This window comes from Podarcis vaucheri, assembly GCF_965113315.1.
Source record: "Podarcis vaucheri genome assembly, chromosome: 3".
Lineage (NCBI taxonomy): Eukaryota > Metazoa > Chordata > Lepidosauria > Squamata > Lacertidae > Podarcis > Podarcis vaucheri.
In genome coordinates, this window is record NC_138761.1 from 49,587,368 (window position 1) to 49,610,782 (window position 23,415).

Below are 23,415 nucleotides of genomic sequence, written 5' to 3' on the forward strand. Positions count from 1 at the left end.
AATAAATAACTATAAAGTAGTAGATCCGTTCAGCCCAACAGCGAAAGGACCCCTTCTGAGCGACGGCCATGTGGCCGCTCTCCCCCGGCCCTCCTCACACAAGAAAGAGGGGAAGAGAGGGTCACCCCAACCGCGCGTGGCAAGGCCTTCCCAGCCCACCTCTGCTGAGGAAGCGGCGGCGGTGGCGGCCCCCTTTCACTTTTGTCGCCCCGCCCGCCAAGCCGCCCGCCCGCTTCGGAGGCAGGCAGGCAGGCGCGCGCGCGAGGCAGCCCTCTCGGCCCCCTCCCCTCTCGCGCGGGCTGACTGGAAGTGGCGTACGTGCAGAGCGCAGCCCGTGAGTGGCGGCGCAAACTCCTCCTCCTCCGCGCTCGACTCCAGCCACAGCGAGCGAGCGAGCGAGTGAGGAGGAGGCAGGCGCGCAGGCAGGCAGGCCGAGGGGCTCGCGCCGGCACTCGGTGGCGGCTTTCCCCCCCTCAGCGCTGCAGGCTGAGGCCGGGCAGGAAAGGGCCGGGCAGTCTCGGCGGGAGAGGGGCTGCTTCCCTGCCCCGCCACCGAGGCTCGCCGCCGCTATGAGGCGGTGACAGAAGCGAGCCTCGGAGGAGGCGGCGGCGGCGGGCAAGAGGGCGGCGGCGGCGCTGGGCTTTGGTGGCTGACTGTCCTCCGCCCACCAGGAGCGGAGCGGGAGGCGGGCGAGGCAGCCGGGGGCCGCAGCGCTGACTGGGGTCGGCCATGATGAAGTGAGCCGCTCGCCTCCTTCTCCTTCCCAAGGCCGCTCGAGGAGAAGCAGGGGCGACCGAGGAGGGGGACGCGGCAATATGGCCAATGACAGCGGTGGGAGTGGCGGCGGCGGCAGCAACGGCAACAGCGGCGGGGCCGGACAAGGCGGCGGCGGCGGCGACAGTAACAGTGTCGGTAGCGGCGGCGGCGGCTGCAGCGCCAGCAGCGAGCGGGACCGGCAGTACTGCGAGCTGTGCGGGAAGATGGAAAACCTGCTGCGTTGCGGGCGCTGCCGCAGCTCCTTCTACTGTAGCAAAGAGCACCAGCGCCAGGACTGGAAGAAGCACAAGCTCATCTGCCGGGGGAGCGAGCCCAGCGCGGCGGCGGCGGCGGCTGGAGGGGGCGTTGCTCAGCACCGGAGCGGCGGCGGCGGCGAGCGACACCAAGGCCACGGCCCCGCTCGCTCCCCCCAGCCCTCCGCAGGAGGAGAAGGAGACCGGGCGGCCGCCGCCGCCGCTGCCCCCAAGAAGGTAACGGCGCTTCCGGCCAAGCCGCAGCCGGACTCTACCTCGGAAGAGAAGAAGGCGGCGGCGGCGGTAACGAACAACCACGTTGCCAAAGTGGCGCCAGAGAGCCGAGGGCAGGAAGGGGAGGAGGGCAAGGAAGCGGCCGCGGCGGCTCCCGGAGCCGGGAAGGCGGCGCTCCTCTACCGGGATAAGTCCAACTTGAGCGCGGAGGAGTCGCTGCGCCCCAACGGGCAGATGAAGTCCCTGGTGCCGCAGCGGCTGGCGCTGGAGTACATCGTGCCCTGCATGAACAAGCACGGCATCTGCGTGGTGGACGAATTCCTCGGCAAGGAGCTGGGCGGGCAGATCGAGCAGGAGGTGCGCGCCCTGCACCACACCGGGCACTTCACGGACGGGCAGCTGGTCAGCCAGAAGAGCGACTCCTCTCGGGACATCCGCGGAGACAAAATCACCTGGGTGGAAGGCAAGGAGCCTGGCTGCATGACCATCGGGAAGCTCATGAACAGTATGGACGATCTCATTCGCCACTGCAACGGCAAGCTGGGCAACTACAAAATCAACGGCAGGACGAAAGTGAGTGACACCCCCTCCTCCTCCCTCTCGCCATCTCTAAACCTTCCACCTGCGGCAAGTTCACGACTTTCACTGGCCGGTGATGGCTCCCCCTTCCTCTTTATTGAATTCCCTAGTCACGCTTATTTTCAGGAATATTATGTTTCAGAGCAGCTTAAAAGGCAAGATTCTCAAATGGTTGGTGAGTGACAATGGCGAGGGCTAGAGTCAGCAAAGGGTTCCCACATTCTTGAAGGTTGCTATCCTAATGCATAGTTAATGTTAAACTTAGCTGGATTTGCTGGCAAAACTTGTTTTTGCCTACAACTCGAGCAGCCCTATCCATATCACGTTTTCAGGTCCACAAGGGAGGAATGCTGAGAATATATAATATTACTGCGTTGATTCCCTAAGCGTATAATTAATACTGTTGTGATTGTGCTACACTGGCTTGTAGCTGTGATTGTAAGGGGACCACAGTAACTTGATACTGCTTTACTAGTCAAATCAGATGGGTGTGGTCAGGGAAGAAGTAGTGTAGGATCCTTCCATTCATAAAGAGCTACTACACTCTGTCCATCAGTCCCAGCAAAGACTTACTGTATTTATAGTCAGCTTGAGAGCCTGACTGCTAACTGTGGTAGCTCTACTGCTAACTTTTAGGCTATTCGCTTCTGCCTTGCAACAAGTGGAGGTATTATAGTCAGGTGTTTTTTAAAGCACTAAAAACTATTGAAAATGATAAAAGTTTCACAGAGTCCAGTAGTCCAGGAGAATAAGTCACAAAAAGATGATATAGTAGTGTGGCGTATTGCTGGATTTGTGACACTACTGAATCAGTTTTGATTGTGCCATGTTCAAAACTGGGTGCGTATCTCCTCAGTTTGGTGTCTCTGATTAATTAGCTTTGAAATGAACCAACCTCGCACATTGTTGATGTTCCTGGAGGTTCAGTGCCTCTCCCCCTATTTATCAAGATATGTGTGGCAGAGGTGTGATAATATTTATACACTATCAGCATTTAAAATAGGATATGTTGGCCATCAAATCAAAGTTTCAGATGCCAGGAGCAATTCAGCGCTCTATAATAATGTAACACTACCCCCGATAACTCCACTCATCAAAACTTCAGTGCTCAGCACCAACAGTAGTCATAAAAAGCAAACTTAGCCATGTTGATCCATAAGGGGGGGGGGACTCCAAAATCCACAGTTGGTCAAGTACCTTTCTGAGGACTATCCAGAATGTCACAAAATTGTGGCAAGCTTTTGGATTCGAATTCTTAATTAGGCAAGAAATAACGTTTTTCCTTGACCCCACCCCCTGAGTTGTATAACATCTTGCCTGATGGTGAATTCTGGAGAAACCAAAAGCTTACTGCAGTTTTGTGACACTTGGCCAGCTATGGATTTTGGAGTTTAGGGATTATGTAATTTTACTAGCACAGTAATATTTCATTTTTAAAGCTAGGTATTGTGATAAGAATTAAAATCAAGATAGTCACAAAATAAAGCTATTGTTAAGAACTATGTGTTTCCTCATATAAGTGCTGTCACCATCATACATCATCACATAAACAGTATTGTGACTGGATATTATCAAATAAAACTTCTCTTCTGTGGTTCTGTCAACCTAGCTGGAGGTGGTACAACTGCCAGTAGTATCTAGGACTACTTCACAGTTGCTTTTTTCTGACCTGTAATCGATATGATAAGGTTGGGTGAGAACTGATATCTGAAACTAGTGCATGTGCCTGATAGTTCTGCTCTCTCAGCAGCATGTAGCAAAGCCCTTTAAGGGGAACCATTTTAATCAGAATTCATGTTTACTAAAAAAACACACAACTTAACCTTGAGAATATATACTATCTAGGAAGATGTTCTGATCCCACCTACCACTGTTATAAAGAACATGCAAATAAAACTGTCATTTAACAGTTGTACCTGCATGTTCAGTATGAGACAACATGATATACTAGGCTTTAATTAAATTACAGAAAATTAGCAGAATTGTACCTTTACTAAATATCAGTGGAAACTAATTGTGCAACAGTGATATAAGGTAGCAGCATACCTAGACATTACAGGGAGCTGAAATTCTTAAATCATCAGAATATCATTAAGAGAGAAAGGCTCTATAAATCCATTCAATGTCACAAGTATGCCTACTACGTCTTGGGGCTGTAGAGGGCAAAGGATCATCTCAGATTTCTTGTTGTGAATTGTGGAGCCCTTCAGTTAATGAAGCAATATTCTGAAATATCTCTATTCTAAGCATTCTGATACAGTTTCACCTTTAGTCTTCTGAAATGATTAGCAGTGCCTTTGTGGCCTGCATAATCTGTTTAAATGCTGATTCTATATTCTGTTGACAGTTGCCATAGACTTGCCCCTTTAATTTAACTTATAAATCTCTGTACAGGGACCACATTATATTTATATTTTGATACAATATCTAGCAGGCTGCTAGCAGTAAATAAATAACATTGCAGACAGTGTTAGAAACAAATACGAAAGCTAAATGGCATATTAAACCTAAGTTATGGGCACAACAACGGAATGTCTAGGCACACTTTTTTATAACAAGAATACAAAGCTGAAAATGTATGAACTGCAGCTAAAATATTGTGTTCATTTTTCACATGGTCTAGTTCTTCTCCTCCACACCTCCCTAATATTCTTAAGAGGGCCTCTTCTCCTGTCTTCAAAGAGTAGCTGGAAGTGGAGAGGCAGAAAAAGGTCCTCCTTTCCTTCCACTTTGCAGTTTTAATCCGAAATCTTAGGTGCTGTACTGCACCCAGAACTCAGAAACTGCTTACATTAATGAAATTACCTGTCACAAAATGCGCCTAGAACAATGGGAGTTTTAAACACTGGTTGCAGATTGTGTGACTTGGGAGTAAGTCCCATTGAACTCAGTGAGACTTAATTCTGAATAGACATGTATAGGATTGAACTGTTAATGCGCTCTCCTAAATTGTGAGAGTTGAGCTATACAAGCACCCAGGCTTAAGCACATGGGAGCTGCTGAGGTAGCTATCCACAAAGTGCTAGATAAGAAGGTGCTTAACATATACAGTGTAAAACTTCCTCTGCAAAAATGTTTGCCAAAAAAAATACAGCTTACTAAGCAGACTTTACTGTACTTCCTTTAAAGGCATACCAAGCAATATAATGTTAGGTTTATGGAGCAGACAGGCAGATAATTTCTTAAAAGTACTGTAGGGAAATGAAACAGGTGTATCTTAAACAGGTTTAATAAAAGTGTGCTTAGTGTCACAAATGAGAGAGACCTGTGTTAACATGTTTAATATTGGGGCAGTGGATATGTAAAAAGATTCAGACATAGGTTAGTCCAGTCTTGCAGACAAGTCCGCAGAAGTGACCAGTCCTATCAAAGCAAATATGTCAAGCAGATAGGTCAAGCATGAAATTAAAACCCCCCAAAGAAGACTGGTATTAGTAAAAAAATTCTTTTGAAGGTGTGTGGCTATTTACAGGCCCCAGGATTAGTAAAAGATAGGTGGTCATTAAAATAGCTTTAACTTAAAATCAGTTAGAAATTTTTCTAATACAACAGTGCTTAACTGCTTGTGAACATCTTTTCAGGACACTATCGTGCAGAAATTCCATTTTTGAATATTTCCTCTGACAATATTATTTCTGTATAGCATTATGATACCTTAAAGCAGGCATGGGCAAACTCCGGCCCTCCAGATGTTTGGGACTACTATTCCCATCATCCCTGACCACTGGTCCTGTTAGCTAGGGATGATGGGAATTGTAGTCCTAAACATCTGGAGGGCCAGAGTATGCCTATGCCTCCCTTAAATGGTTTTTGGCTATTCATAATGAGCAAATACCTGATTTGTGTTTGGGGAACTGAAATAAAGATGTCCTTTTAAAAATAATAAAGGAATACAAACCAGTAAGAGCCATTTTAAAACTTTCAGGCACTTATCACCCATTGACTTTTCCACTTGGAACAGCTGCCAGTAGCACCATTTCTCTTCGTCCTATACATGGCTCCACATTTTGGTTAGGCTTAGTTTTCAGCCCAAAAATTGTAGTTGCCAATCCTGTTCCTAACAGTGTCTGCACCTCTTGGATATTTGGAAGTTGTAGATTTTCAAGTCTAATAGACCAATGCAACAAATCTGTGTGTTCAGATGAACATGGCACTGACAGAAGGCAAGTCAACACATTCTGGGTTTGCTTAGTATATGGGGCAAGAGAATACAGTGGTGCCTCGCAAGACGAAAATAATTCGTTCCGCGAGTCTTTTCGTCTTGCGATGTTTTTCGTCTTGCGAAGCACGGTCCGTCGCAACTGCGCCTCTTCAAGCGGCTTTAAGAAAAAAGCAAGCCCATAGGGAAATTTGTGTAGCGAAGCAACGCAAAACTGAAAAACCCTTTCGTCTAGCGAGTTTTTCGTCTAGCGAGTTTTTCGTCTTGCGGGGCACCACTGTACATAGTTCAGTGGTAAAGCACATGCTTTGAATGCAGAAGTTCCCAGGTACAATTTCTCAAACTAGGGCTTGAAAAGACTTCTGCCTTTAACCCTGAAGAGCTGCTGTTAGTCAGTGTAAGCCAGCTTTCTCTAACCAAGGTGCTCTCTAGGTGTTTTGAACTATAACTCCCATTATCCCAGTCCATTGACTGTGCTGGCTGGTGCTGATTGGAATTGTAGTCCAAAATAACTGAAGGTCACCAGGTAGGAGAAGGTGGTGTAAACAATACTGATCTAAATGATCTGACGCTATGTAAGGCATTTTACTTGGGCCAAACCAAAATATTACCCTTGTACGACTACTGGGGTTATTTGTTCTGGATCACTGTGGCTGCCTGCATTTATCACATCTTGCTGTGAGCTTGCAGTTTTATTGTGTTGACTCTGTCATTTATTGTCACTTCCTAATCTCTGTTTTAGATATACGCAGGAAACACCTCCTTGTTTTAGTTAAATAGGTATAAAGCTAATAAAACTAAATGGTCTTGAAAGGAATTAAAAAATGTCTTCCTGTACCCAGTTTGATTTGTTAGGTTATAGATCAGAATCTTAAATAAAGTTAAAAGACCTTTTTGCAAGCAGGCTACTCTGAGCCCAATTCTGTAACAGGCCATTGCTGATGAGGTTAGACCACAGGTTTTGGGTTTTTTTGACCTGGAAAGCCTTTTAATTGTCATGGCATGCAACGTCAGTGGGTAGTACTGTGGTCCAGATATTGAACAGTGTCGAATTTGAATTACTGCATGTTTTCTTTAATTAGTATTCTAGTAAATGTGGTTGACTTTCAGCGCAATGAAAGTATCAGTTTGTACTAGAGCTTTGTTTGCATTATTGTCTCCATTTCTCCACTAGTTGGTTAACATTTACCCCAAAGTACAGTGGTGCCTCGCAAGACGGAAAACTCGCTAGACAAAAGAGTTTTCCGTTTTGGAGGTGCTTCGCAAAACGAATTTCCTATGGGCTTGCTTCGCAAGACGGAAATGTCTTGCGAGTTCCTGTGGATTTTTTTTCCTCCCCCCCCTTTTTCTAAGCCGCTAAGCTGCTTATCAGCTGATCCGATAAGCGGCTAATAGCGCTAATCCGCTAATCTGTCAATGGGCTTGCTTCGCAAGACGAAAAAACCGCCAGACGAAGAGAATCACAGAACGGATTCTTTTCATCTTGCGAGGCACCACTGTAAAATTAAAATTTAAAAAATCATTAAATATGTTATTGTTGCTTAGAATTCTAGAGTTGGAAGGGACCCTAGGGTCATTGAGTCCACCCTCTGCAAGGCAGGAATCTTAACTAAAGCTTGTTAATTGAAATTAAAATCCTATTGGTTGGTTGTGAAGGAAGTTGTCATTTAGCCTTGTAAAGAAAAACAAACAAAACAGAAACCTCACAAGTTGATAAGAACAGCTTGAGCTAATAAAACTTCATATAACTTGCTCAATAAAATGTTAACTGATATTGATATTGGTTGACTAGTTTGCTGCAGGTGTGGACTTGGGGCTGTGGAGGTGAGGATTAATCTAAAATAGTGGCTGAGGTTGCACAAAAAAATATTCTGCTGCTACTGCTACTACTACTACTACCACCACCACCTCTACTACTATTGATTTGATTTTGATTTCTTACTTTCCCATCACCATAAGATTGAAGGGCTGATTACAACAATGTAAAAATAAAAAGATTTACGGTAAATCATATAAGACAATTTACAATCAGAAGAACAGGGTGGGTCCTAAAAATATCTCTCAGGTGTCAAAGGCCATAGTAGAGAGATGTATATTCAGCCTATAATGAATGTTGTATAATAAATGTGCCAGATGTACCTCTGTGGGAAGATAATTCTGCAACTTAAGGGCTGCCACAGAGAATGTACTCTCCTCAGACACGCATCACCCCACATTTCTCAGCGTGGTTTTACTTATTTTACTTACATTTAGTAAACAAAACTTTTTAAAGTACCCATGTTAATTTTTCATATCAATATACAACATGTAATTGACTAGAAATGTGGGGGGGATATTATACTACATAGATTTTTAATTGGAATACATATATTCTTGTGGGCCCTCTGTCTGACCAAGGGGTTTGGTTATTGACAACATAGTTCACCTTGGGAAGAGACCTCTGAAATCTCTATGATTTGCCTCATTATTCAGACCCCACACAGAGTTGATGCATACCCAGGCATGTGCATCCTTGCAGTTCTTTAAATAGAAGAAAAAAGCAATGGTAATGAAAACTATTGATATGCTAATAAATTTTAGCAGCCCATAGAACAGCCCAAAAAAGGCTGGCACCTTCATTAAACACCTTTAGGCACCAGGTGAAAACCTTCCTCTTTAACCAGGCCTTTGGTTGATTGACATCTGATGCCCTTTTAAAATATGTTGTGGAAGGGAGGATTATTATCTTTGTTTTTATAATGTATTTCTCTTTTCTATATTGTGATTTTATGTTGTGAACTGCCCTGAGATCTGTGGGTATAGGATGGTATACAAAATTAATTAATTAATTTATAATTACATGGTATATTGATTCCACAGCCTGGAAATGGTGAAGATTGTCTAATTGTATTTGCAGTTGATATCCAATATTGTTACTAATTAACTTATTTCCACAGAAAAAAGAAAGCACTTGGGGGGAAAAATCCACCTCACATCACTGCTTCCTAGAACACTTCATCATTTTGTATTACTGAACTTCATTGGTGGTTTGAACTTTGTAGAACAACTGCTCTTCATCCCTTGTTCTGTGAACAAGTTATGCCACTCTGCTGATAAAATGTAGACATATAAGCACTGTTTCTTATTCCATTTCAAACTTGGGCTCCCATTCAGAAAGTAAAATCATATTTATTTGAGAGAGAGAAAGATTGGAAATGAAACTCTAATTGAGTGACAGTGCTGAGTAATTCTTATAAAAAGAATTACGGTAGATTATTATTTGTAAAGCATCTGAAACTTTATATAAACAAAATAAAACAGTACCATCTCTATCTGCAGACTTGAAATCTAAATGTACGCATGATTCAAAAGGAAATATGGAAGGGAAAACAGCCAAATTGTGCACTAATTCTTCATAAGTTACATAATGCGTAATAAATATAACATTAGAAAATGACAATGGTGCCTAAAATTAATGTTTGTTTCTCAGACCATAGATGATAAGAATAGCAAAGAAGTAGTTCCTGTGATTATTTGTCAGTAATTTGCTTCATTATCAACCTCTTTTTGTTAAAAAGGATGCAGGAATTGGCCTCCATTGCAAAGCCTTGATTTGATAAAAGCCAGAAATGGAACATAAGGAATGTTGCTGTCTTAAGAATGAAGAATGTTGGCAGAGGAAGCCATAGAGGAGCTTTGGTATTGCTTGTACACTGCTAACCTGGCTTTAATCAGAAATGTTTTCTGAAGTTCAAACAGTTGGGATACGAGAATGTGGTTTAAAGGAAAAGGATAGTGTTAGCCTGCCAGCTAAAAGATACATCTTTTGTTCTTGCTTTAAGCCTTATTTAATCTTGGAGACCAGCCATATGTATAGATTCAGTGCTGTATAGTGGGATAAAGCTTGACAATTGTTGGCAGTGTTTAGACTATGCTCAGCCACAGAGATTGCTGCTTGGGCACTCAGCTCCACCAGTCTTCCATTAGTTTTGCATGCCCTTTGTTGACATTCCTCAGTGAGTCCATAAATGGGATCTAGCCTGAGTGTTTTAGGATTTAAGATTAACTGTATTGAAAACATAAATACAACATGGACTGCTGACTTACAGCTTTGAAGTTTGTATAAACTTTAAGCATGTGCCCATCTAAATCTAGTGCTCTTTTCTATATGGTAACTGTTGATTTGAAATAGCCCATATTTGGCAGATGTTTAGTTAGTAAAAAGCCGGCCAAAAAACAACAAATAAAGGTGTGAGTTTCCCCTTCCCCCAAATGTATACAGTGGTACCTCAGGTTACATACGCTTCAGGTTACAGACTCCGCTAACCCAGAAATAGTACCTCGGGTTAAGAACTTTGCTTCAGGATGAGAACAGAAATCGGGCTCCAGCGGCGCGGCAGCAGCAGGAGGCTCCATTAGCTAAAGTGGTGCTTCAGGTTAAGAACAGTTTCAGGTTAAGAACGGACCTCCGGAACGAATTTAAGTACTTAACCTGAGGTACCACTGTACTTCTCTGTTTAACTGAAACAGTAGGAGAACCTCCTTCAGTGGGCATTCAGGACCTGGATTCCTATATTTGTCAAAGTGCTGAAAAAGATTCAAGAGTTGTAGCCACTGTTAGCCATATTCAGAATAAACGAAGTGAAATCAATGAATGTGACTAACTTAAATCCCCTTATTTCAGTGGATATATTCTGATTTTGTTGAATACAAACCACAGTTGTGTTACAGTTTAGAAGGTATTTGTGCAGTTTAATTATGACAAAATTATGGCACTATAAAGGCTTGATGGATTTATTGTGGCACAAGCTTTTAGGGGTTCCCTAACTACAAAGAGCAGAGTATTCCTAGCTCAACTGAGGAGCCACCCTTTTTTGAATGAAAAGGGGCTTCTGTGGACTTCCATAGACAGGTAGGGCAAAACGTCCACTCCGTTATCAAATCCAATTTTAGAATCAGTGACTTGCCATTTGATATTTTTTCTTTTCCCTTCACCAGTGATGTTGACAGATCCTGAATAGTATAAATTGAAACAAAAAATTACAAATACTACATGGTTGGTTCTTTTTTCCTAAATAACCAGGATCCCAACAGGAGTAGCATTATGGGGGGACAAATCTACTCATGAAACTGCCAGTGTGAAAAGAAGGTAGTTTTCTCTACAGTAAAAAACAGCAGCTTTATTATGCAGAGATCATAGGTAATCTTAGAGCACAGATTGGTCTACAGTGCTAAGCAGATGTTAATTTTCAGGACCTTATAAACTATATGTGCATATCCTTGAGTTCACGAAGTGCTTTTGATTTAGTGGAGGCATCTACTAAAGGAAGAGGGGGGGCACTATTTTTGCTGGTTCTTTCCCTTACACCATGGGTAGGCAAACCAAGGCCAGGGGGCTGGATCCAGCCCAATTGCCTTCTAAATCCGGCTCGCGGATGGTCGGGGAATCAGCATGTTTTTACATGAGTAGAATGTGTCCTTTTATTTAAAATGCATCTCTGGGTTATTTGTAGGACATAGGAATTTGTTCATCCCCCCCCCCTCAAAATATAGTCCGGCCCACCACAAGGTCTGAGAGACGGTGGACTGGCCCCCTGCTGAAAAGGTTTGCTGACCCCTGCCTTACACGGTCAGTAACCTGCCCCCACCCCCAACTAGAGTTGGGAGAACAGGTTGGAAGTAGGTGCTGCAGGGGAAAAGGAAATCAGCAATAATTGCCTCCACTCTTCTGTTAGTTGATGTATCTGCTGGATCAAAAGCCCTTCCATGAGCACAAGGAAATTAGTTGTTTTACTTTATACATTGCCTTGCCCTTGACACTGTATTTTTCTTCCATATCACCTTTGTGCTTCTCATGGAAAATAAAACTTATGTTTGTGAGAGGGATTGAAATGTAATTGAGGGTTAGCGAGAATTACCCCCAAAGTAATCACAAACGGTGACATCCAGGAATGTCTCCCTTCTTGCACAAGGAGATTCTTTTTGCACAACAGCTCTTCCGTTTTCTCCTCTTTCTCCCCTCCTTTGTGCACCCCCAAAATCTGCCCCAGAGCACAGGGGTCGTGGAGGGAAGAAGAAGCTGTGTTGTACAAACAGATGCCTGTTCATGATCCCAAATAAGGAAGCTGTTTAACAAAGGATTTTTACTGTACTATATGCCAAACTGTTTCGGCTTTTCAGCTGTCTTGTTCACTCTGTCTTGTTCTTCTCTCCTAGATTATCATCCACTCCTGTGTGCTAAGGGTTTCCATGCATGCAAGGGCCTTCTTCTTCTCACCTCACCCTGCAGCCCCCAGTGCTTCCAAAATCTGCTCCATAGGTTCAGAAAGCTCTTGAACAGATTGGGCTGTTGAGGGGGGACAGCTGGGGGAGGAAGAGCAGGTCTCATTGCACAAGTGGAAGTCCAATCACAAAATGTTGGTTATCATCCAAAACGTTCTCTATGGAGGCGAACACTGAGCACATCTTCTCTCATCCAAAGACGTCCAGTTAACACAGATTTTGGCAGAAAATAGAGCACTTCTTAATCAATGTTCTCATTTTAAAAAATCTTCTGTCTTCGTTAGAGTAGAGGCTAATCCTTCATACCCCTTTTAATGCAGCATGAATTTTTCAAATCTTAGGCTTTTTTTGTTATACTTAAAGTCTAGTTTTTAAACCCTTCCTAGTATTTTTGAGGGAATTTAGAATATATTGAAAGTCTGAAAAAGCTCTACCATTTGAAAACACTGCTATTAATTTGATTTGTAATGACCACAAATAAGACTTCTTCTTCCTGAAGGAGTAAATCAAGGGAGAGGAGAGGAAAGTATGAGTATTTTGATTCCCACTGTTGGATAGAATCCAGAACATTGTGTTCTCTGTCTTCCAATGCCACAGTTCGCAGGAGAGCTTAATTAGTACTTGCCCTATTTTTAAAGCTGTCAAAAATATAGTCTCTGGGGCAAGAGAGGTGCTATCCTGCATGTTAACCAATAATTAGAAGCCATACGGGGTTTTTTTCTGGAAATATTTAAAGAGGGTTTCATATTTAAATTTCTATAGGACCTTTCTGCATTTGTTAATGCAACATATCCCAAAGTAAGCAAAGTAATGCAACATATCCCAAAGTAAGCAAAGTATAACACAGTATTACGGTGTTCATAGAAAGAGAGACCCAAATAGGGAGAAAAAGAGAAGAAAAACCAGGGCCACTTTGCCCTCTCACTGTCCCATACAGAGTGGCTTGCCGTTGATGGAGTCCAAGAGGGGGAAGGCTCTAGATGTCACTTGAACCAGGCAGGCTGATAAAAAGAGTCTTGCTTTCTCTCCCACTCCCTTGCCATGGCAACAAAGTTCTTAAAATGGGCTTAATTCTGTATTTGGTGAGGGCCTTAAGCCATTTCTGCTGCAACAGGTATGTTCTGTGAACCAGGGGTGATACCTCCTATCAGAACTGCAAGAGAGGGTCCTAGAAGCATGAAGACAACTATTTATGCATCTAACACAGGTTTTATTAAGTCTTGAGTCCTTTTATTTTTATGTCACAATATTCTTCTTTGAGTCAATCTTCCTTGCAAATTGGTTGATAATAAAATGTCACACAATTTAAATCACAGAAACAATGACAAGGGCTTTACAATTCATAATATTACTGAAAATAATTATTAACTTGTAATATTGAATAGAAAATGCAATTGTTTTGCAGAAAATTCATGAAGTAAGTTTACTGTCTTAGCCTCACACAGCTGGTGAAATGTCATATTGTTTAAGCCACTACTATGCTTGTTCAGTGTCTGACAGGAAAAGGCCTTGTAGCTGTTCTCTACAGGGAAGGAAACCTGCTTATTTTGACATAAAGGGTGTGTGGTACAAAATGTGGATTTTAAAGGAAGTAGAATACTTTTGTATATAGTATTTTATTCAGTTGTGCAAATTGAAAATCCCAATTTTATAAGCAACTGAAAATCATAGATGGGAGAAAGCGTGAGTTATCATATATAGTCTGCTCTATAAATGTGTTTCTCAAATTTTAAAAGCAAACTAATTTTGACACATTAGGAGCATGTGAACAGTATAAGCCAGTTTGGGCATCATAATGGTTTATCATGACAGGAATGAGCTACAGTGTGTCTTGGCCTTGCTTTCTCACCCACTCCTCTTCCCTTGCATGGTTGCATGGAGGAGACTGGAAGCTTTCACTTCCATTTTCTATTAACTGCTGTTTGATAGGTCCAGACAAAACAAGAAGGTATGATTTATCCTAACAATTCTGTGTTGAGAAATGCCAGCTACAAACCATGGTTTATGACTACAACTTAAGGTTTGCATATATCAGGAGCTGTAGTCAGGTGTAGGTTAGCAATAAAAAACACTGGTGTCAGCGAAGTTAACTCCTTATTCAAAGAAACCAAAAACAGTGAAAGCTTAGTGATCTCAGCTACTCTTCCCAGTAGGTCTTGCCCCAGGGAGGCAGCTGCGAAGACTGAAGGTCCCCACTTTTCCACAGCTGCCTAGGTCCCCTCCTCTGCAGGGTTTTTCCCAAGCAATTGGAGATTGTATCTGCCCACACCTAATCTCTCCTCTGCTCTTTTCATTTCTCTGCATGTTCTGGTTGACCAGGTCTAAGAAGCTGGTCACAGCAGGAGAGGGAGACTCCCTGGATTCTTCAGCAGCCTGCCTCACCCCTGTCTCCTGCCCCCTAACCTCCAGCTTCTACATCAGGACTGCTTTCTGCCCCAGCTTCTTCCTTCTCACTAAACCCTTTTGCCTGGTCAGCTTCCGACAGATTCTATAATACCTGCTTTAAATTGTGTTTAGTTACTCTATGTCATCTAGAATGTTTTAGGGTCATCAAGTATGCTAATAGCCCTATCCTGGGCACATTTATTGAAAGCAGGTCCAACAGAGTTCATTGAGGCTTGTAATAGTGTGATCCTATGCATGTGTACTCAGAAGTGAGTTCAGGGTTTTTTACTGCCAGGTGAACATTTATAGGATTGCAGTCTTAGCATCCATAGGATTGCTTCTTATGTCTTCTGTAGAAATGTCAATTAATCAACTTGATAGCAGGAAATCAAACTGAACCAGAATAACAATTATAAAAAACCAGAACTAAAAGAGGAAAGAATATTTGAAGAGTTTCCTCCCCCAAACAGGAACACCATCTGAAGAGTCTTTGGTTTCATACAAAGTTTTTAAAAATGTTTATATATATTGATTTTTTAAAAATTTCAAAAGCTCACAATTACACAATAAATCAACAAATAAACACTGAAAAGATCTAGAAAAAAGAGGGGTTCAGAATATGGGTAAACTTACTGAATCCAGTGGAACCAGACTGAATTAGAATGAGTTCATATAATAAAACCAATATTTGGAATGATATCTGTATTTTGGATTTGTTCAGGCCCTGTGCCTAGGAAGCATTGGACAGAGATTGGACTAGGAGCCTACCTGAAGGCAAAAACCATTGTACAGTATTACAAAAGATAAACAGCCTGCCTGTTGGAGGAAGGAAAAGGGAGAGGACACCATTGTAGAGAATGCCTCTCCCTCTCAGCCAGCCTCTCTAGGTGGGTGTTAAAGGCTTCAGTTGTGCTTACTTGAATTGAAGCACTGTTTCTTCACTTTTGAGCTAAAGGTCTGTATAACATCTTGTTTGTTTATTCAGCAGTGCATCTGTGATGGCTAGGCTTGCAGCACATTGGGGAGAGAAGGGTGTAGCAGCCTGCTGACTTACTGTTCAGGTCCTGAGAATCAGAGAGACAAGTAAGCAGGCTCTTGCAGGTTGAGGAACCACGAAGGAGCTCAGGAGCACTCAGCCCAGGCAGTAAGAACCGTGCGGGGGCAGAGAATTTCACTGCAGACAGTGTTCCACCTCTGGACTGGCGCTGGGTATTCCTGCTTACCCGGATATGAGCTAGCTTTAACTGAGAGAGAGAGATAGGGGTTGTGGTGAAGAGTGCAGTGGATTTGCAGAGCTTTCCAAACTGTGTCGCGACACGTTAGTGTGTCAGCTGCAGAGTGTAGGTGTGTTGCGCGGACACTCCCTGCGCCTCTCCCGGGACTGGAAAGGGGATAGTTTAACCTCTGGCTTGCTAGTAAAACTGAATTACTGTGTCGTGAAATGATGCATGTCTCAAAAGGGTGTCACCAGCATGAAAAGTTTGAAAAGCTCTGACCTATATTTTCTGTGCTAAGGATCATTATAGGCAAGACTGAAAATAACATTTGCCAGTTTTACTGGGGCCTCTACAGAAATCTGTGGTGGGATCACACTTGGAAAAACCATACAGTTCTTGCCTTATCTCCAAAAGATACATTTTTGTAGTGTTGAGAAAGTGGATAGAGAAGTTTCTCTCATAGCACTAGAACCAAGGTCATCCAATGAAGCTGGGTGGGGGGAAATTCAGTTGATAATTTAGTTGAAAAATCCTTTGCTATTCCCAGTCATGTGTTTTGCTTGTAATGATGCTGTCAATGAAACTGGAGGATTTGATAATTTTATCAGGGCCAGAGTCTATGGACTTAAATCCAATAGGATGTTAAGCAAGGCTAAAATTTTATTAAGTGTCTCCTGTGGTCTGCAGGTTTACTTGGAGTAAGCTCTCTTGGTTTCACTAGGATGTCTTTCCAAGTACATGTGTATAGAATTCCTGCCTTAAAGTTAGCATCTTTAAAATAAGTTTATATTTGTGTTCTGATATTCTAAATTCACATCACATTTATATTTGCAGGGAGCAAAATACGAAGTAGTGCATCTTAATCTGCTAAAATAGCTTGGTCTCTTGTTTTTACTCTCAGATATTGATTATTTAAATAATTTATTTAAATAACATTATTTAAGGTGTGGGTCTAGTTTTGAAAGTCAGGCAAGCTCTTCTAGTTTACGTCTTGCGGTGTATTCTTCAATTACTATTGTACTAGTTTCCTTTGGATTTGTGTTTAATACATCCTGTGCTTGCTCCTATAATCACCTGTCTCTTCTAGATTTTTTTAAATAGTCTTTTTGTAGCAGCTGCTCATTCCAGCACTTCCTCTTTAGCATGTAGTGAATTCTTGTCCATCTACTTTCAAGCTGTTTCCTTGTTATTAACCTTTAACCTTTTCAGCTTGTTTTGTTATAGCTAGCAAAAAAGAGTGGAAATAAAAGCATTATGAAATATTTACCCCGCCTATTTTAAATCTAGTAGGATATTTAATTCTTATCACAAAGAATTGGACATTTGGGGGGGGGGATACAGTAGAAAAGGGCTAGTGTTTTGTATTCAACAGTGTATTAACTACAGCAAAATTACTTAAATCTAACAGAGCTACATGCATTCTACATGACTCTAAAGCAAGATATTTACTGACCCCTAGGAAATAGCTTTGTTGACTGTTCATTTGATCTTGTATTCTAGTAAACATGATGGTCAACCATTTCTGAAACGGTAAGAAGGTGCACTTATCTCCAGGTTTATCTCTACAATGACTGTGGGAAAATGATTGCTTGTACATGAGAGCATGAGCAAAGTTCTTATTGTTGCAGGGTGATTTCATAGCTAGAAGCATCCTTGGAGCATGAACAGCGCGTGAACAGCTCGTGCTGTCCTATATGATTGGCTAACGTAGCATGGCCTGATGCTCGAACGGTCTAGTACGAAGGTCCTTATCTGCTGGCTAGAACAAATTGCTTGGCTTGTATTTTGTATCTTTCTGATTTCACACAATAAAAGCTGTGCTGCATTAGCCCTAGGAGCAGCCATATTTCGGAACCTATCATGGTGTGAGACTGATTTTTCTTTGGATGCCGAGCTGCAACTCGACAATTGGTGCCCCGTGTGAGGCCTTCGGACTTCACGTTGTTTTTCATTATTCAGCACTCACCAACACGTCGTTCATCCACGTAGTGGATCCCTGGTGAGTGCTCCCGTGTGATTTCTTTTGGATTTCATGCTGTTAAACAACGTTCAGCCTCACCTCGCCTGGCAAGGGCTGCAGACGCGTCGTTCATCCACGTAGTGGATCCCTGGTGAGAGCTCCCGTGTGAATGTGATTCTGGACTACGTTACGGACTTATCAGCACTTACTTCCGCCCGGACAGGGCAAAAAGGCGCCTCCCTCATCCTCCTAAGGATCCCTCCGGTAAGTGCTCCCTGCTCTTTTTGCAACTCTTGCAATCATGGGAAAGTCTCTCTCTGCACCACAGAAAAAATTTTTTAAAGACCTTAAATTCCTTTTGGCCAGTAACAACCTTGCTGTTCGGAAAGCTGACCTTAAGTCCCTTATAAAAGCCCTGGACACTCACTGCCCCTGGTTCCCCCAGGACGGAAATTGGGAGTTAGACGATTGGAAAAAAATTGGACACTTCTTTCAAAATCATCCTCAGATTGATGTCAAGGTTTTGCATGCCTGGTGTAACGTCTACAAAGCTATGTCGTGCTTAACTCCTTCAAACATTCTTCTGGCTGCTGCAACAGCTTCTTCGCCCGCCCTCCCGGCTCCCGCTTTGCCTGCCTCAAACCTACCTCCTAAACCGCCGGACATTTTCCCTTCGGCTCCTCCTGTCACTCCCCTGCATTCTTCAAATTCTGCAGCACCCCCCGCTCTTCTACCTCCTCCACCCAAGGCATTTGGCACCGCTCCTACAATTCCTCTTCAAAGATCTCTCTGTGCCACCGCTCCGTTGCTGCCTTTTGATTCTGATACTCCAAATCTCTTTCCTGTGATTGCTCCTGCACCCTCAGCCCCCGTCATGCTGAGCCAAACCGATGTTCTCGATGGGCTGACGGGAGGAGGAAATTTTCTTCCTATTGCCCAACAGTTGGTCCTTGATCCTATGTATTGGGCAGCCACCACAGCCTCAGCTCAGGAGGCTTTGGCCTCTGTCCCTGATGACAAGAATGAGCGCAATGGCCAATTGGGGAGCGTCAGACAGGGCCCTGCAAAGCTCTATGGACAATTTGTTGATCGCTTGTATAATACCTTCAAGCGGCAAGTTCAGGACCTGGCAGCACAAGAACCGATTGTACGCCAGCTTGTGTTTGATAATGCAAATGAGCACTGCACGCAAGAGCTGCGCCTTCTAATGGCAACATCAAATATAGCCATTGCTGATATGCTTAAAGCCTGCCAGTCAGTGGGCACTGCTAGCCACAGCCTGCTAGCCACGGCCTTGTCCTCCGCCGTGTCCCAAAATCCTGCAAAGGCTACAACCTGTTGGATTGACAGTGGCTAAAGAAAAAATCCAGCGGACTTTACCTATTACGTACCTGGGACACAAGCTGACAGCATCTGCAGCCATTCCAGTTACGCCTCAACTACAGTTTCCTGATCATCTTAAACTGGTGGATTTACAACAAATTCTTGGACAGCTGAATTGGATAAAGAGTTATTTGGACCTGCCCACCTCCACTTTGTCTCCACTATTTTCTGCCCTTAAAGGACATAAGGATCCAGCGGACAAGATCACAATCACCTCTGCAATGGAAGAGGATCTTCCACAGCTGTTCCAGTGTTTCCTGGCACGTTGAAAGGCCATCTTCAACCCTATCGCGTTGGCCCCCCTTCCCCCTGGGAAGCCACCGTTTCTACCACTTATCGTTACAGTTTTGCCGCCTCTTGTCTGGGAAATGAACCTGGCTTTGAAGGATGCCCTCGTCAGACCGGCATCGCTTGGGTTTTGCCCCCCAATAGCGACCATCCCATCTGTGTCACCAAGTTTCATTGGGCTTGGACTTTTGACTCAGCAGTACAAGGAGCAATACATCAGACTTATTTACAGCAAATGGGCTCCTGTATCTGCAGAAATGGTTGTGTGACTTCTTCTGGATTGTGGTTTTTACATGCCAATAATCGAGCCACGAAATATCACGCAGGTTGCTCGGAAACAGCCATTGGACTAATTTACCATTCTCATCCTTATTGACATCACTTGGATTTTACCCCCCAGATATATATATATATATATATATATATATATATATATATATATATATATTTAATGCTGAAGTCCGAAGGCAGTCACACGGGGCACCAATTGTCGAGTTGCAGCTCGGCATCCAAAGAAAAATCAGTCTCACACCATGATAGGTTCCGAAATATGGCTGCTCCTAGGGCTAATGCAGCACAGCTTTTATTGTGTGAAATCAGAAAGATACAAAATACAAGCGAAGCAATTTGTTCTCAGCCAGCAGATAAGGACCTTCATGCGAGCATCAGGCCATGCTACGTTAACCAATCATGTGGGACAGCACGAGCTATTCACGCGCTGTTCATGCTCCAAGGATGCTTCTAGCTATGAAATCACCTTGCAACAATAAGAACTTTGCTCATGCTCTCATGTACAAGCAATCATTAACCCTTTTGTGTATTTGGGACATAACAGAAAACAAAAACAACAGAAGTGTGTAAAACGTGTTTTCCTTTATGGTCTCTGGATTTTCAAAGGGTGAGGTATTTCAGCACCTTCCCCCTCCAAATAAACAGGTACTGGAACCAGCCTGCCAGTTTTAAATGAATGAGGAATGGGTTGCTAATTTATAACCACTTTCTAGAGCAGGGGTCTGCAACCTAAGGCCCATGGGCCACAAGCGGCCCACGGGGGTCGTTTAACTGGCCCCCAAGCCGCCCCCGAACTGAGCCGCCCACTCGGCGAGTCCCCGCACGCTGTGCTAAACCAGCGCAGTGCAGGGACTCACTTCCGTGGTGCCGGAAATCGTGTCTGTTCAGATGCAGACACCGGAAATCACATGCTCATGGAGCCCATGGAGGGCTCTCCGCTGGGGTGAACCGGCCCAGGCGAGGTAAACCTTGCTGAGCCATTCTAGAGCTTCCTACTTGGTGCTTCCCCTTCCCAGGGCTTTGGAATGCTAATCATTAGGCATGACATGAGGTTTAATTGCATAAAGCAGGAGTTGTGAATGTGGTTCTTGCAGGTGCATGTTCTCAGAGATGCCTTTCCTGGCACCCTCAAAGTCCTCTCCCTGAAGTTTGGCTTGAAAGAAGCATACTATTGTAGCCAACAATCTGTTCTTATGCTAGTTTTGTTCTATTTTTATTACAGGCAATGGTGGCTTGTTATCCAGGCAATGGAACAGGATATGTGCGCCATGTTGATAATCCAAATGGAGATGGAAGATGTGTCACATGTATATATTACCTTAATAAAGACTGGGATGCCAAGGTAATTCTATTTTAGAGAGGGGTTTTTTACATGTTTGAATAACATGTCATGCCTTTTAAAGCAATATCTTGTACACCTAGTAAACATATGCTTTGAAGTTGCATCCGATCCTATATCCAGGGCACCTCACCTAGTGTTTGGTCTCCCTTCCACTCCAGCTGGATCTAAAAACATACTTTCCTTAGAAAACTGTCAAAAATCACACTAGTCATGCTGAAAGTTTTAAATGCACCTCAAGTAGCTCTTTGGATCCCGCTTATTGTTTTTATGGCAGTAAACTTCTGTGTAGCTTTGATGCTAATGTTAAATGTGAAACAACTCTTCTAGTTCATGTGTAAATGTGAGGAAGGTTATGAGATGCTTTCAACTTTGTTAAGAATATATTTATTTGCTATAGTGAAAATAAATTATAGATCATATATTCACTGATCTCCCTGGTCGTCTTTGGAGAAAGACTAGAATTTATTTCCTTCTTCAGGAATTTGATAGCCATTTGTTGTGGTGCTGATTCCTCATTGTTCATATTTAACTTCAAGGAACTATGAGAATGTTGGGCAAAGTATAGAAATTAGTTAGATTAGACTAGTGGCTGGTAATTGCCCCAATTGAAACTCAGCTAAGCTAGTTGCTTGTCAGAAATCCAGGGAGAGTGCTTGTTGTACCCCGGTTCTACTTCCTGTGAAAACAGAATACTGGACTAGATGGGGTCTTTAATTTAACCCAGTGGAGGAGTTCCTACATTATTCAATATTTTTTAAGGTGGTATTTATATTCATTCTGTGGACCACTCATTCAGAATTTGTATGCAGTTAACAATATCAGCACAGAGATTTTGTTTCTCATAAAACAGTAATTTTTGGTTTTGCAAATGTTCCATTTTATTAATATTGATTATCTAAATATACACTAAAACGCATTCATTAATGTATGTTACAAAAATCTGAAACATTTTGATTGTTTGAATGATTTTTCAGTCTGTGTTAGTTCATTTTATAGAGGCAACTTATGAACCTCAAAAAAAAGTTTCATTAGTGCAACTTATTTTTATTTGGATCACTGTGAGAAGGAAATCTTACTGTCTGCTTTAATTATTATAGAAATAGTTGAGTTAAAAGGAAGCTATATGTTGGTGCTATTAGTACATTGAAATTGCTGATAGCATCTTTGATTGTGAAGCACTGTTTATGTCTTTTAAGGTAAGTGGAGGTATTCTTCGAATATTTCCTGAAGGCAAAGCCCAGTTTGCTGACATTGAACCTAAGTTTGATAGATTGCTGTTTTTCTGGTCTGACCGCCGCAACCCTCATGAAGTGCAGCCTGCATTTGCTACAAGGTAAGATGAATGAATATATACCGGCAGACTTTAGTAAGTTTACAACAGAAATGAGAAGGAATTGGAAATCTGCAAAAAATGGATTTATCTGTCCCAGGAAGGTGACTAATATAAATGGAGCCTCAGTTATTCAGAATATATGACTTACGCTTGACAAATTTTGAGAGTTTTAACTTGCATTGATTAATGAAATGCTATGTTACCATTAGTTATGGATCAACAAAAGCTAAGGTTTGTCATGATTTATAGCAGGTTAGTTAAATGGGAAAAAGTCATTGTCTTATCAATGGTGTCATGCATTGTTATAAGCTGTCGGGTTTTTTCTCTCTGAGATTTTTTTGACTGCAGTACATTTAGGCTGCAGGCCTATACATGGGGAGTAGACATGTCAGTTTATTTCTCAGGTTAAAAAAAAAATTGAATTTACGTGTCATATAAAGCAGATGAAGGCATAGGAGTTGATCACTTAGGCCAGGCATGAATTGTTAACAGGTGTGTGAGAGCTATTATTTGGGAAGACTAAAAAAGGGATAAAAATAGCTGTGTTTATAAGAGTCAATTTAATGTAGTAGTTAGAAAGTGGGACTAGGGCCTGGGAAACCAGGCTTCAAATCTTTACTTGGCCTTGAAGGTCATTTGGTGACCTTGAGCCAGCCTGATCCATGTATGCCACCTTGAGCTGCTTAGAGTAAAGGTGATGTTTGCGTATTAATAAATATGGAGATTTGGCTTTTAAACAAGTGCATGTACATCTGAGTATCAGTTGAATAAATAATTTTGTAAATGTCTCTTGAAATAAGACTTTATGTACATACACTGCAAAATTTATCACTGCATTAGATTAGATGTTTGTTTCCTGAGTGAATGGAGTTCACCTTTTTGGTACAGTGGTGCCTCGCAAGACGAAATTAATTCGTTCCGTGAATTTTTTCGTCTAGCGACGTTTTCGTCTTGCGAAGCACGGTTTCCCATA

General features: G+C 42.6%; 1 protein-coding gene and 1 long non-coding RNA gene across 2 annotated transcripts in view; both read left to right on the top strand.

The window, feature by feature from the left end:
• The first annotated feature begins 378 nt into the window (after window positions 1-378).
• EGLN1 (egl-9 family hypoxia inducible factor 1) overlaps window positions 379-23,415 on the top strand; it is a 29,715-nt gene continuing 6,678 nt past the window's right edge. The window contains exons 1-3 of the mRNA XM_082215079.1: window positions 379-1,817; window positions 20,990-21,109; window positions 22,306-22,442. Coding sequence (XP_082071205.1) covers window positions 816-1,817; window positions 20,990-21,109; window positions 22,306-22,442 — 1,259 coding nt within the window. The 5' untranslated portion in view covers window positions 379-815. The remainder of the gene's footprint in view (window positions 1,818-20,989; window positions 21,110-22,305; window positions 22,443-23,415) is intronic.
• On the top strand, window positions 13,130-15,171 carry LOC309528024. Its single transcript, XR_014217480.1, has 2 exons — window positions 13,130-13,191; window positions 13,244-15,171. It is a non-coding gene; the product is annotated as an uncharacterized lncRNA (long non-coding RNA).